Source organism: Anolis carolinensis, chromosome 2 (genome assembly GCF_035594765.1).
Source record: "Anolis carolinensis isolate JA03-04 chromosome 2, rAnoCar3.1.pri, whole genome shotgun sequence".
Lineage (NCBI taxonomy): Eukaryota > Metazoa > Chordata > Lepidosauria > Squamata > Dactyloidae > Anolis > Anolis carolinensis.
Genome location: NC_085842.1, coordinates 213,271,058 through 213,286,953, shown reverse-complemented (window position 1 = coordinate 213,286,953; position 15,896 = coordinate 213,271,058). Strand labels below are relative to the sequence as shown.

At 41.0% G+C, this 15,896-nt stretch overlaps 1 protein-coding gene across 2 annotated transcripts in view; it reads right to left on the bottom strand.

The window, feature by feature from the left end:
- Positions 1–13,333, bottom strand: part of LOC100565000 (putative DBH-like monooxygenase protein 2) — a 32,242-nt gene extending 18,909 nt beyond the window's left edge. Inside the window, exons 1-6 of one of the 2 annotated variants that reach the window (XM_062971700.1) lie at positions 12,776–13,333; positions 7,928–8,074; positions 6,523–6,684; positions 4,702–4,785; positions 3,129–3,296; positions 2,177–2,279 (exon numbers count right to left, since the gene is read on the bottom strand). In XM_062971700.1, the coding sequence (XP_062827770.1) occupies positions 2,177–2,279; positions 3,129–3,296; positions 4,702–4,785; positions 6,523–6,684; positions 7,928–8,074; positions 12,776–13,057 (946 nt within the window). In that variant the 5' untranslated portion in view covers positions 13,058–13,333. The remainder of the gene's footprint in view (positions 1–2,176; positions 2,280–3,128; positions 3,297–4,701; positions 4,786–6,522; positions 6,685–7,927; positions 8,075–12,775) is intronic. The other variant, XM_062971701.1, reaches the window with a different exon arrangement.
- Between the last annotated feature and the right edge of the window lie 2,563 nt (positions 13,334–15,896).

Genomic DNA, 15,896 nt, shown 5'->3' with positions numbered 1-15,896 from the left:
TCACCACCGCAGGACGATGAGGCAGGTCACCACCGCAGGACGATGAGGCAGGTCACCACCGCCAGGCGATGAGGCAGGTCACCACCGCAGGACGATGAGGCAGGTCACCACCGCAGGACGATGAGGCAGGTCGAAGCCGGCCGAGTGCTCCGGCCGAACTCGCAGCAGCGTTGCCAGGCCTGTCCAGGTTCTAGCCTGGTTCTGGTGGGCTTCACGCCTCAGAGCCAGCCAAAGAACTGTCGCTGGTGCTCCGCGGCTCGAGGTCTACCGCCGAGGGAGCCCTGGACGTTGCTGGGAACTGCACAGCCTGTGCAAACCCAGAAAGCCACTGGGCCACGTGCGCACACGCGAGCCAAATAGCAAGGAAATAGAGCCCCACTATTTGACTCCTTCAGGTCTGAGAGCGGGCTCCACTGCCTCAGACGCTGGTAGAGTCTTTAGGTATGCAGACTGAGCTCAGGCGGAAAAGCCGCGGCCTAAACTAAACTTCCTAAACTATAAAAAACTATAAGCCGTGCAAGCTAGCTCAAGCGGAAAAACCGCTGATCTACCTCAAAACTGTGCCGTCCGCCGGACAATAAAAAACTATAAAACTGAAACGTGCTGTCCTTTATCCGGGCGAACTGCAAATCCCTATAAGCTGTCCTATAGATATTGAACGACTGAGTCTGGATAACTTCAAAAAAGGATGTTTATTCATACAAGGTTGTAAACCTGGCACAGATCTTAAAGTTGCAGAAAATGAAACAAATTTCTATAGGTTTTAGGTACAGAATTATCCCTGGTTCCAGAAGGCAAAGGTGATTATAAAACCACTATACCCTAATCACGCTGCCTATATTAGAAGGAGAAACTCTTTCCTTCCCTATCTTTACAGCAAAGATTAGTTCTAGAAGCGACAGAATAGTCCTGCTCCTCTAACTAGATTTCCTATTCCAGATCAATATAATTCAATACTTATCTAATTTGGATAGGCTTAGATTGGCCTGGTTTTGAGGATGATTTGTCCCAGTTAGCCTTGCACAGCTCCAGCACGTTGGAAGACTATAGCCAGAATGAAGCTCCAAAATGGAGACTAGACCCTGGTAAAAAGGGCGGTCCTAAGATGTTGCATTCTTTGACCAATCACTGCAAAGAAAACTGCAGCCAGCTCTTGCAGATTCCAAGCCATTTTTCCTAGGCTTTTGCAGCCAGAGGCTCAAACAAAATGTAAAGGAGGGAAAACAAACAAACGACCAATAGGTAAGGCAAACCATCGTCCTGGGGGACGGAACAGGACTCTAAAAGGGATTCTATTCCTCTGTCACCTCAGCATCTCTACATAAATTGGTGGCAGCGGTGGGATTCAAGGGGATTCCATCCTCTGCCACCTCAGTTCCTTACACCAGGGATGACAAACACATTTTTACCAAGGGTCACATCAGCCTTATGGTTGCCTTCAAAGGGCCATTTGTAATTATAAGACTGTACAAATGTAATTATGTTGCCCTGGCATTGAAAGCCTTGCGGGCTACATAAAATGACGTAGTGGGCTGGATTCGGCCTGTGGGCCATGCATTTGACTCATACAGTTTAAACCCATGTTGGGTTCTCTTAGTGGTTCTCAACCTATGGGTCCCCAGGTGCCTTCTCTGAGTACAAAAATATCATCTTCCCCTAAATTGGAGCCGTTCTGATTGTCAGTAGTGATATTGGCTTTGTTAGATGTGACATGCACAGTAACCATCCATTTCATCCCCTAAAACTTTGATTCTCAACCTGTGGTTCTCCAGGTATTTTGGCCTACAACTCCCAGAAATCCCAGCCAGTTTACCAGCTGTTAGGATTTCTGGGAGTTGAAGTCCAAAACATCTGGGGACCCACAGGTTGAGAACCTTGAACATGTCCATTTGTATTTTGGAATGTTTTTATGAATGTTGATGTAAGTTAATAATTTTTAATCTGATTTATAGTGCATTGTATAATTTTTATATGTGTGTTTATTGTAAGCCGCCCTGAGTCCCCTCTTGGGTGAGAAGGGCGGGATATAAATGTTGTAATAAATAATAAAATAAATAAACCTTTGTCTTAGAATCTAGCAAAATGCATGTTTCCTCTTTCCCACCCCATTCTTGGGTCCTACCCCACCACAGCCTCTCAGACCCTTCCTTATCTTGTTCACATATAACATACTCACCAGGAATTAAATTAAAATTGCTGTAGTGGATTTCTAAGCGGACCCACTGGGCATCCAATGGTGTGCCTATGGAAATTCCTGTTTCATCTGGGAACATGTAGGACTAGAGGTAGGAGGCAGAGGAGGAGAAGGAAAACTGCAATTGAAAAATCATGCTACAGTTTTGTCACTTGTTCCTTTAGCTTTAGAGCAGCGTTTCTCAACCTGGGAGTCGGGGCACGTGTGGGTGTCAGAGGGATCCCCAAAGACCATCAGAAAACACATAGGTATTTGTGCCAAATTTGGTCCAGATCCATCGTTGTTTGGGTTCACAGTGCTCTCCGTAGGTGAATTACATCTCCCCTAAATCACAGTCAATTCTTCCCAAATCCCTCAAGTATTTTCTGTTGTTCATGGGGATTCTGTGTGGGAAGTTTGGACCAATTCTAATGTTGGTGGAGTTCAAGGGGCTCTTTGATTGTAGGTGAACTATAAATCCCAGCAACTACAACTCCCAAATGTCAAGGTCTATTTCCCCCAAACTCCACCAGTGTTCACATTTGGGAATATTGAGTATTCATGCCAAGTTTGGTCCAGATGCATTGTTGTTTGAGTCCACAGTGCTTTCTGAATGTAGGTGAACTACAACTTCAGAATTCAAGATCTTTGCCCACCAAACCCTTCCAGTATTTTCTGTTAATATAATAATATAATACTTTATTTTTCTGTCCTGCCACCATCTGCCCGGAGGGACTCGGGGCAGCTAACATGTGGCTGAGCCCAACACAAAAATAGAGTATAACAAATTAAAACACATAACATTAGGTAAAAAACAATAGTACAGCAATCAAATAAAATAATCAGTTAAAATTCCACTGTTAAGTTCTCATCCACCAGAGATAACAATTCAGTGCAATAGTTTGATTATGGGATGGATATGGTCTGCTTGGTTTGGAAAATTCCACATACTCACCCCTCCTCCTACAGCCCAGCCCACAACTACTTGGGAGCACAGGGCAAAATCGGGATCAGCTCCATAGCAGTCACTGACGCCAGTGGGCAACACACTTGCATTCCCACAAGCATAGACCAGGATATGGTGTACCAGGGTTTCATTTCGAGGTGTGATCCTAGGCTCAAACTACAGACAGAAAAAACACATAGCATTATCAACAACAACCAAGGCTGCACCTTCACTGTGGAATTAATGCAGTTTGACAATGGCTTAATGGCATAGAAGCATTGGAACTCCATGCAGAAGGTGACCACAGAATAATGCTGGAGGACCGACATATATCAAGAGGAGTTGTCGAAGGCTTGCATGGCTGGAATCAGTGGGATGTTGTGAGATTTTTGGGCAGTATGGCCATGTTCCAGAAGCATTCTCTCCTGATGTTTCGCCCACATCTATGGCAAGCATCCTCAGAGGTTGTGAGGTACAGTAGAGTCTCACTTATCCAACATTCTGGATTATCCAACGCATTTTTGTAGTCAATGTTTTCAATACATCGTGATATTTTGGTGCTAAATTAGTAATTACAGTAATTACTACGTAGCATTACTGCCTATTGAACTACTTTTTCTGTCAAATTTGTTGTATAACATGATGTTTTGGTGCTTAATTTGTAAAATCATAACCTAATTTGGTGTTTAATAGGCTTCTCCTTAATCTCTCCTTATTATCCAACATATTCGCTTATCCAACGTTCTGCCAGCCCGTTTATGTTGGATAAGTGAGACTCTACTGTATATTGGAAACAAAGCAAGGGAGGTTTATATATCTGTGGAAGGTCCAGGGTGGGAGATAGACCTCTTGTCTGTTGGAGGCCAGTGTGAAAGTTGCAGTTAATCACCTTGATTAGCATTAATGGCCTTGCCAGCTTCAAGGCCTGGCTTCTTCCTGCCTGGGGGAATCCTTTGTCAAGAGGAGTGTTTTCTCTAGGAATCTCTAGCTCTTCCAGTGCAACTCTATGGACAATATCTGGCAGATGTTAACTAGAGAGTTTGACTGAAAAAACTATAGATTCCGAGAGTGAACATATGCATCAAATCTGCTAATAACCAAACCCACGAAAGTAAGACCCACAAATGTGGAGGGCTTATTATACCACTAAAAATAACTGTAAGATAAAAATAAGAATCCATATTTACTTCATTTCTTTCTTTTTTTTAAAGAAAATGAATAGCCAGAATGTTCCTGTTGAGCCTCTAGGGATTTTCGTGCTGCCTTGTCTGAGTACAAAAACATTATCTTTCCCTAAATTGGAGCTGTTCTGATTGTCAGTAGTGATATTGGCTTTGCTGGATGTGACATACACAGTAACCATCCATTTCATCCTCTAAAACTTTGATTCTCAACCTGTGGTTCTCCAGGTGTTTTGGCCTACAACTCCCTGAAATCCCAGCCAATTTACCAGCTGTTAGGATTTCTGAAAGTTGAAGGCCAAAAGATCTGGGTACCAACAGGATGGGAACCACTGCCCTAAAAGAAGATTTACAGAGATGCTTAAGAGAATAAGTGTAGCTACGGCCCTTTCCATTGTTACCTTATAGATGTGATGTTTTGTCTTGACTATGGGCAGTGGAAGAAAAGTGCAGGCGTAAGTGGTGTCTTCCTCAGGGACAGGGAACTGAAACACCAAGTCAAGATACATAGTAAGAACAGAACAGAAGTTTATTGTATCTTAGCAGTTTGCCGTTATACACAGTTAAAACTCTAGAAATAATTCATTATGGCGTTATAAGCTGCTCCCCTTGTGGCCGGAATCGAGCATACCCTCAGGAAGCTGGAAGCTGGAGAAGGTGAAATTGCCTCTGTGTCTGCCTCTCTCTTTATGTTCATATGGCATTGAATGTTTGGCATGTATGTGTACATTGTGATTCGCCCTGAGTCCCCCTCGGTGTGAGAAGTGAGGAATATAAATACTGCAAATAAATAAATAAATAAATAAAATTCTAAAGCTCTGCCTAGATTTTTTATAACTTTCTATACTGCCTTTAAACCTTGCAGTATTGAAACAATATATACAGACAATATCACATAAGGGCTGTTGCAACGGGATAAACTGTCAGCTACAGAAGACCTTGTGAACCAGAAGGTTGAAAGTTCAAGTCGCGAGTGGGGTGAGTTCCTGCTATCAACTTAGTTTCTGCCTACCTAGCAGTTTGAAAACAGCAATGTGAGTAGATAAATAGGTAGAAGAATGGAACAGCAGCACCTCCCCATGAAAGAGTCAAGCACAGCCTCCAGATGCCGAAAATGAAAGTGAGAAGCCTGCCTCTGTTTATGTATTGTCTGCCTCTGTCAATTGTATAATGGCATTGAATGTTTGCTATATATATGTACCTGTAATCTGCTCTGAGTCCCCTTGGGGAGATAGAGCAGAATATAAATAAAGTATATTATTATTATTATTATTATTATTATTATTATTATTATTATTATTATTATTATTATTATTATTACATTTCTTGGACTCTCTCAAGGACATTTCCATCGAAGGACCAATTAAGGGTTTAATGTGTTGTCGAAGGCTTTCATGGCCAGGATCACAGGGTTGTCATATGTCTTTCGGGCTGTGTGGCCATGTTCCAGAAGTATTTTCTCCTGATGTTTCGCCCACATCTATGGCAGGCATCCTCAGAGGTTGTGAGGTATGGATAAAACCTCACAACCTCTGAGGATGCCTGCCATAGATGTGGGCGAAACATCAGGAGAGAATACTTCTGGAACATGGCCACACAGCCTGAAAGACATACAACAAACCAATTAAGGGTTTGTTTTGATTTGTCAAATATCATACTTTTGGGTCTTTGGTTGTCAATAGGAAAGGACACATTTCTATAATTACAAATCTCAATTTGACCCAGTTTTTTGGGTTCATTTTTTGACTAAAATTTCTATACTTATACATGAATATAGACAGTAATAACCATAATGGGATGAGATCTTAGGAGACTGTCCTTTCCTTGTGCAAAGATGGACTATCTTTCTTGAAGAAGGAAAGGATGGAGAAAGCTCACATATGCATTATGTTCTGATGTGTTTCAAACAAATTTAGTTTTGTGGTTGAAAACCATATTAATATATTTGTCTGAAAGATAATTTTGTCTATTTTTGCAAGATTGCCATTGTATTTTTATTTTATAGATCAGCTTACTTGGACATGTGTGTACACACACACACACACACACACACATTGAAGGATAAGAAGTGGAGTAAATACTACCTTATAAATAATATGATGATCGTTGTTGATGAATAAATGAACAAATGCATTAAATCTATCAGAAAAAGAGTCCTTTGAAATTGTTGAAAGGAAACATTTCACAAGAGTTATCTTTGTTTTAAGTGATGTGATACTCACATCATCTACCTTCAGATCATATACATGGTAGATACTGGGTGAGTGCAATTCGTCTTCAGTTGACAACAGCATCATGTAGAGAGATTTGTGGACTATTCGCCCTTCGAAGAAATTGATGGTGTCATCTGTGCCATAGCCAGCCATCAGTCTTAACGTATCCCCCTATGCAGGGAGAAATTAAAAGGGAAAATATTACCTGTGTGATCACACTGTTACCATATATGTGCACACACATACACACACAGGTAAATTGGCCAGGATAAAGAAGAAAACATTGTTTCATTTCCCCATTTATATGGCACCTTTTATCAAAATTTCAAAGGTGTGCATATAAGGTCAAAATGTACAAAATATAAGTAGATTCAAGAACTTGCAGGTGAAAAAATAGTCAGCAACGTTTAAAAATTTGAAAGCTTCTGCGGCTTTCCCTGCCACCAAATGTCAGGGAAGACTCTTAGGAGTGGGTTGTTGTCTGTTTTCCAGGCTGTATGGCCATGTTCCAGAAGCATTATCTCCTTAGGAAAATACATACAGCCAGGAAAACACACAACAACCCAGTGATTCTCTTAGGAATCTTGTATATTTGAAATGGTAGGGCTGAAACTGTCTTATACCTAGTTGCCATCTGCTCCCTGACAAAGAAAAAAAAGAAGAAGAAAGAAATGTGAAAATCCCTTTATAACATTTTCATAAGTTGGGAATGACTTGAAGGTACACAACAACAACAACAACAACAATCAAAATATGACCAAAGAAAAAGGAAGATTGGGAAAGGCATAACTATCTGTGTTATGGAAAAACACAGGAAAAAGTTTCTACCTGACGTTGTCTAGTCGTGTCCGACTCTGGGGGTTGGTGCTCATCTCCATTTCTAAGCCGAAGAGCCAGCTTTGTCCATAGACGCCTCCAAGGTTATGCGACCCACATGATTGCATAGAGTGCTGTTACCTCTCTATGGTACCTATTGATCTACCCACATTTGTATGTTTTTGAACTGCTAGGTTGGCAGAAGCTGAGGCTAATAGCAGGAGCTCACTCCACTACCCAGATTCGAATTGCCGACCTTTTGGACAGCAAGTTCAGCAGCTCAGTAGTTTAATCTGCTGCACTATCGGGGGCACCAACTACAGTACCTGTGTTACAAGCTATTAAAATTATAAGAAGTCCATAGAAAAAATGAAGTTCTAAATTTTGTTCCTGTTCTTTCTGATATTATTTTAAAGATCCAAACATTTTTTAGCCTACGGTATTTTCTGCCAGCTTCCAGTATGATTAGAAACTTTTTATATCAGCTCCCCAGCATAAAACTGGAAGAAAGAAGAACAAATCTATTTGTTTTCTGATAATTCTGGATGCACCCTGTCTGTGTCCTTGTAGATATTGCAAGCATTTGTCTCTCTGTTACCGTGATGTCCAGGTCATCTTCATCACACGTTCGGAAATATCGCCGGAAGGCCATGGTAGTAGAAGTCGCATCCTGTGTCAATGACAACAACTCATAGTCTTGGTTTTCATCTTCCAAGACTGTATCCTCACTCACACCATGCCAGTCCTAAGTGAAACAGGAAAAAATGCACAAAGCCCAGGAAATAAAATGACAAATTTCCATTGAGGAGGCCTGATTTCAAATTCTATTTAGTTATATATTTTCTTAGGTAGTATTGGCCAATCATTACAATCAAGGCCGACTTACCTTGCTTCAAAATTGATAGCAAGTTAATATGGGACAACTGCCATGTACCCCTTGGGGTGCAATCCTATCTATGCATACCGTGTTTCCCCGAAAATAAGACAGTGTCTTATATTAATTTTTGCTCCCAAAGATGCGCTAGGTCTTATTTTCAGGGGATGTCTTATTTTTCCATGAGAGAAGAATTCACATTTATTGTCGAACAAAAAAATGAACATTTATTATATACAGTACAGTAGTTGTCATCACAAACCAGCACAACCAGACAAACTGGGAATCCTATCATGAATTTCTTATTACTACAATTATTTCCATGTATATGGTGTTCTGTTCAATGGGCATGCTTCCAAACAAAAACTTTGCTAGGTCTTACTTTTGGGGGAGGCCTTATATTTAGCAATTCAGCAAAACCTCTACTAGGCCTTATTTTCTGGGCATGTCTTATTTTAGGGGAAACAGGGTAGTTAGACATAAGCTGCATTAAACCCGGTGGGATGTACTTATGTATATATATATATATATATATATAGGATTTCATTTCATTTTCCTTTGGCAACGTGTTGCACCCTTAGGCTGCAAAGACACCTTAAAATCACGCTGGAGCCCCAGGCAATAAGTAATGCAAACTGTTTATTGAAGATAATATGTAATATCAAATATCTAATATATAATATCAGATCAAATAAGCACATACCAAAAAACAAAAAACAAAAACCTATGTTATGGTTGAGCCTTATGGCTCTGATTCTGGGAGACGTGGTCGTAAGACTCCTCGGGAGTCAGACACTCTCGAGGAGCGAGAAAGGAAGCGGCTGCGGGACTTATTTGCAGAACCATCTGACGAGGACTTCTTTGAGGGTTTTACTGAGAGAATGGAGGAAGAGATGGTTGGCTCAGAGGAGGATGACATGGAATGGACTCGTGTGAGGGAGGATTTGGGTGCCACCGGCAATGATAGTATGGAAGGCGATTGGGGACCTTCAGGATTAGACCCGTGGACAAGCTGGAGGGATGGAACGGGATCCACAGCTGGGGATGCTGTGGGGCGTAGTCAGAGGTGTTTCAGCTCTGATGAGGAGGATGACGATGAGGCACCTGGAATTAGGGTAACAGCTGATAGCGATGAGGAGTTGTAAACTGGCATAAAATGGGGTTTAGAATCTAGGGCTAATTGCGTTGGGCAAGGTAATCTGGACGAACGCTTGGGCTCTTGCTGGGAATTTCCTGAAGACGGGTGTGTTTCGTTTGCTGAATACGTAAGTTACCAAGGACACTGGGCATAGGCGGCGGGAGGTACTGTGTGGGCTTTTGTTGTGCAACCTGTGTTTAATCTTAATAGCTTGGACCTCCGTCGTCTTCTTGACGGACGCCAATTGTTTACTCTGGACTGACTGACTGACTGACTGACTGACTGACTACGACCTCGGACTATCCTTCCTGTGGCTATCGTTGGAACTGGTGAACTACAAACATCTGTACCTGGCTGTCGACCCTCAGACCGAATTGGGACCTCGCTGACCGCTGCTGCCCCTGATTGATGTGTTTGAACTCGGAGATTGTTTGCTGCGTGGAGGAGTAACTTCTTAGTTACTCAATCACAGCTTTTGGTAGCAGAGAAGTATCTGCTGCCAGTTATTTGTGTTTCTTTGAACCTTTGTTCACCAGCTTTTGTTTGTTTAAAGTCCCAGGCTGAAGCAAGCATTTTTGGTTTAACCCGGATTAAACTCCAGTTTAATCCGGTTTATCTTTTGAACGATTTTTAGTATCCTTTTCACTTCAAAGCCCAATGTTTGCCTAGCCCTTGTCTTTTACGGGCGTTTTTGGTTCTGTAACTCCAATAAACTTTGTTGAATCTTATCTGGTGGCGTTCTGTCCTTGACAACCTATTTCATTCAAGATGGAAAAAGTTAGTTGATGAGAAAATCCTAAACCTGGGATTCTCACCAAACACCATTCTAACTATCGGCTACACAAAAGCCAAAGAAAACATATGACAGCGGATCTGGGACACTGAGCTGCAAAACTACCTAAACACAGCTTCTATTCTTCCAGTCTTTAAAGACAATGGGAGGGCACTTCTTCCTGCAGAGAACTTAGATAACCTTATTATCCCAAAATATAGGAAGGCCTTCTCTTTGGCCAAATTCAATGTACTCCCTTCCGCTGTACTTGAGGGAAGATATAACAAAGTACCAGACAATGAATGCCTATGTCCCTGTGAGGCTGAGGCAGTGGAAACTGTGGAGCATGTCTTGTACTGCTCTTTTTACCGAGGTGTTCGTAAACATTTTATAAATCCAATTTTAGAAAGTTTACCAGGGAGATCTGTAAGGTTTTATGTTGATTATCTTTTGGCGGACCAAGACCCCAAAATTACTGCCAAAGTTGCTAGCTTTTGTGCAGCAGCAATAGCTTGTCAGTGTAAGATGTTGTCACAGTCTTAGTAAAGGTAAAGGTTTCCCCTGATGTTAAGTCCAGTCGTGACCGACTCTGGGGGTTGGTGCTCATCTCCATTTCTATGCCGAAGAGCCGGCATTGTCCATAGACAAGGTCCTGTGGCTGGCATGACTGCATGGAGCGCCCTTACCTTCCCGCCAGAATGGTACCTATTGATCTACTCACATTTGCATGTTTTCGAACTGCTAGGTTGGCAGGAGCTGGGGCTAACAGCGGGCGCTCATTCCGCTCCCAGCATTTGAACCTGGGAGCTTTCGGTCTGCAAGTTCAGCAGCTCAGCGCTTTAAACACACTGTGCCACCAGGGGCACAGTGAAGGTTTTACTATTTACTTCAGCATTTACCTTTGTCATTTTAGCATATAAATGTTTGATACCGTTTTAACAACCATATTCAATACTGGGTTTCAACCCTGTTTTGACAGTGTGTTTTTAATACCTAAATGTATATGTTTCTATTTTATTCTGATGCAGTTTCTACATTTTCCCAGCTGTTGGGAAATGAGGGAGCTGAAGCCCAAAACACCTGGAGGCCCAAAGGTTGGGAACCACTGATCTAAAGTAAAATGTTTAAAACAGAAAGACAAATAAAAACAACAGAAATAGTGAAGCTGCCCTTTGTTATGTGTGTTTTGGATTCTGTGAAGACAAAATTTCAAGTTTATCCACAATTTATACATTTTGGGGAAATACTATTAAAAACCATCTTCTCCTCTGTCTCAAATGGATTCCAAATACTGTACAAATACTCAGCAGAAAAGGAAAAAAGGTGCTACATTGTTGCTACACTGCTAAGAAAGATGTTACCAAAATACCTTTGACTGTTTTGTGTTTACCCTTATACCTGCTTTTACAATTGGTTTTGGTTGCACGTATAACTTTATTGTATCACCTCCCATAAGCTTATGTTTTTGTAAATATTTATATTAGAATGCATATTTGTATATATTCTAGATCCCAAATGTTTATGCTGTATAGGTATTGGTAAAAATAGATATTTTTATTTATTATTTGCATTTTTCACAAAATATATAATTTATGTGAATTATATATTTTGTGAAAAATTACTACAATGTGCGATTATGGTTTTTAGATTAAAGGTTTTTAAATATACGAGGAAGAAATATCTCACCCTGCCTCCATACTCCTCTCTTTCTTCCATTTTGGAGCAAAATGTGTGTTTTGTGTTTTGCTCTTTGGTTTTTTGACCACAGAGATAGATAAAATTGATGCCAATAGATCATACTACGTATGCTCAGACAGACCAGACTGAAAAATCCCTCAAGAACATATGTGAATTTTCAAATTGGTGAAGTTTGCCCTAGATACAAGCTGAATGATTATTCAATTGTAGGTAGTACAGATAACTAGCAAATAATAATGTTCTAGTGTTTATGTGGAAGAATATCTAAATCAGTTGTTCCCCAGCTGTGTTCCATGGACCACCAGTGGTCACCAAGAACTAAAATATGATTTGCAGGTCGCACCATTACTACACCATTGCAATGAGAGTGACTGGTCTGGCAAAACCCTCTTATAGGGCCGAGGCAACAAGGATGTTGGGAGAAGAGAGGCTGACTACCCACAAAAAGTGCAACAACAAGCCTCTTGACTGCTGCTTCTCCTCCTCCTCCTCCTCCTCCTCCCTGAGCAGAGCTGTTCCATGTGGCGCCTGGAAATGTGGGGCATCTTGGTGTTGTTTTTAGGCCTGTTCCTGAGGTTATTTGGGGTGCTCATTCAGAAAATTGCATTGGATAGACCACATCAGCTCTAGATGATTAAATATGGTTTTCTGTGGGTGAGCATATGTTCTGAATCAGAAATGAGAGCTGATGTGATCTATCCAATGCAATTTTCTGAGTCAGCGCCCCAGGTAATCAAACTGAATTTAAAGTTGTCCAAAAACCGATTCATAACCCTTTTGGTACTAATGTTGGTGAGTGGTCCCTGGTCCAAGTGGTCCCTGGTCAAAAAAAAGTTGGGAACGACTGATCTAAATTAATGTGTAACCTCAATCAAAATAGAATCATTCTCCTTTCTCTGCCCTACTACTATATAGAGGCAGGTTTCCTATGGAGTGGAAGAGGCAGTTTGAGCCTTCAGCTTACCGAGAAATAGACATTGCCATCAGGAAGGATGCCACCAATCACAAAGTCTGCTCCTGTTATCTCTTTATTATTGGTGAAGCCAAAGGAAACCCATCCTGTTGAGTGGGCTTGAAGCTCAAATGTCATGATGGCTTCTTCGGCATTGTGGTCCCATCGCAAGTAGATCTGGTGGGTGGGGTCCAGGAAAGCAGAGAAACGCAATGGAGGCACAGAGGCATGGCTGGAGTAAAGGCACAAGACAGATAGGAGGAACAGCGGCATATTCAGTAGTTGGTGGTGCATCACCCTATGGACAATGTGCCCTCTTTTGCTCTCACACACTCCCTTGAAGAGATTTCTCTGAGATAACCTGGGGCTCGGAGGATGACTGCTTTATATAAAATATGAGACAGAATGGAGCCAGGCCCGGAGGGGAGGGGCTGTGGCTTTCATTCTGCCATATCAGATTTTTCTTTTTTTTTTTTAAAGGAGACATAATAAGCTTAGTTTTATTTATATAATGAGATGGGATCATTCCAAAAGGATTGCTGATTTCAAGTATGTTCTTCAAACAAGAAGCTTCTCTTATGAAAGTATTTGGTGGTGGAAAAACTTCATAAAACGGTTAAGCAATATGTTCCCAAAGCATGTAGATGTGTTTACTATAATGTTGCTGTTTGGTGATTTGATAATAAAAAAGAAAGAAAACAAAGTTGGTTAGTTTTTTCTCCTAAACAAGGATTAAGCTTGTTCATTTGACAAACAAAGCGAAAGATATAAAATTTAAAAGACAATTATTTTAGCTGAGGCAACACCTCTCTGGGTATCCCTAAGTCAGTAGTTCTCAACCTGTGGGTCCCCAGATGTTTTGGCCTTCAACTCCAAGAAATCCTAACAACTGGTAAACTTGCTGGGAGGTTTGTGCCCCTAGCTCCAGTCAGTGCAGAGGGCTGCTTGTACAGTAGAGTCTCACTTATCCAACACTTGCTTATCCAACATTCTGGATTATCCAACACATTTTGTAGTCAATGTTTTCAATATATCATGATATTTTGGTGCTAAATTTGTAAATACAGTAATTACTACATAGCATTACTGCACATTGAACTATTTTTTCTGTCAAATTTGTTGTATAACATGATGTTTTGGTGCTTAATTTGTAAAATCATAACCTAATTTGATGTTTAATAGGCTTTCCTTAATGCCTCCTTATTATCCAACATATTCGCTTATCCAACATTCTGCCGGCCTGTTTATGTTGGATAAGTGAGACTCTACTGTATTACCAAAAGATGCAGGTGTTCCTAGATACAAGTATTTCTTTGTTGGAAAAACATGGGAAGCAAAAGCAAGTTGGTTTCAGCTGATTATTAGTTTTTGCTTCCATTTGGTCACTATTTCCTTTCCACATGGTTTATTACAAAGCATTGTCTAAGATACCTCTGTTCTTGTACATTTGCAATAAGTGGGGTGTGTGTGCCTCTAGGCAGATCAATCGCAGTCTGGATATTCTAAGCTTTTGGAAAGAGCACACCAAATAGAGGACATTTAATCTGTCTTTAGGAAAGGATTTCAGTGGCTTATATCATCACTTTAATCTTTGGATTTTCTTAGATAACAGTTGTTGTTTTTTGTTTTTGTTTTCATGTCAGGAGCAACCGGAGTTGCTTCTGGAGTGAGAGAATTGGCCATCTGCAAGGATGTTGCCCAGGGGACGCCCGGATGTTTTGATGTTTTTGATCCTTGTGGGAGGCTTCTCTCATGTTCCCGCATGGAGCTGGAGCTGATAGAGGGAGCTCATACGCGCTCTCCCCGGGTGGGATTCGAACCTGGCAGCCTTCAGGTCAGCAACCTTCAAATCACGAGGCTTTTATCCCCTAGGCCACCGGAGGCTCAGTCTTGTAATACTGTATTAACAGATTAATTTGGCACTCTAATTTGTTTTTGCAATCTTCATCAACACCTGTTTTGTGATTTTTTTTTTTAAAAAGCGTATCTAATACACATCTGTGGTGTAATGGTTTGGGTATTATACTCTATGAGATCAGTGCTTGAATCCTGATCATTCATGAAAACCTATTGGATGGCCTTGGGCAAGTCATACTCTTTTCCATACAAGGTACCTATGGCTTTAACTGCGCATGAATGATGCACCGTGCCTTCCATTGTGATGCACCGGATGTTCCATGGCAGTTAAGTCTGGAGCAGGGACCCAGGGTGAAGAGGTTCTCTCCATCAACAAGGATCATGAAGAAACAGCCAATGGGTGGATGATTTTTCCTCATTTTGTCCTGATGTTGCCACTTTCCTTTGACAAAAGAAGAGGGGTGTCCTTCCTTTTGCCATGAAGGAGGCAAAGCGGGAGTTTGGAGGAAGTGTTAGATCTCTCTAGAAGAAGAGAAGCCCAGAGGGAAAAGCAAAGGGGAATCAGCCCAAGGGATAGAAAGATATCAACTGCTTCTGAGTTCCTGCCCTATTCAGCTTTGTCAGTTTGGTTTCCGCCCTGCAGGGTGAGTTTGATGGAAATCTATCTGTATATTTGGCAGGCTGTTTGGAAGAGGCAGACACCGCCCAGTGTTGGATCCAGGCTCATTCCTCCCAATGTGATTTTGAGCTTTGAGTATATTTTAATGGATTTTGATTGTGGATTTGTAATACTGTTATGTTTAATTCTGTTTGAATGCTTGCATATTTGTATAGTTTAAATTTTGTGATCATACTTTTAGTTGTAAGCCGCTTTGAGAGATAAAGCGGGATATAAATAATAATAACAAAAGGAACAAGAACAAAAACAAAAACAATAACAATAATGTAAGGGTGTAGACCCCTGAAGTAAGTAAAAATTGGGGGAAAGACATAGAAAGAAAAAGGAGCCTCATCCTGACAACACAAAACGAAGAAGAAATGAATAAAGAAAAAGAAAATATGAATGATAAGAGGAGGAGGGAAGGAAAAGCAAAAGAAAGAGAGGTGCCAGAAATAAGAATGTTAAACTGAAAAGAGAAGAAGGAAGGAGAGAAGAGAAGGCAAAAGAAAGAGAAGTGCCAGAAATATGAATGATAAACTAAAGAGAATGAGAGAAAGGAGAAAAGAAGAGAAGAGGGGGAAAAAAAGAAAAAGGACCAGAAAAAAAAATGGTTGG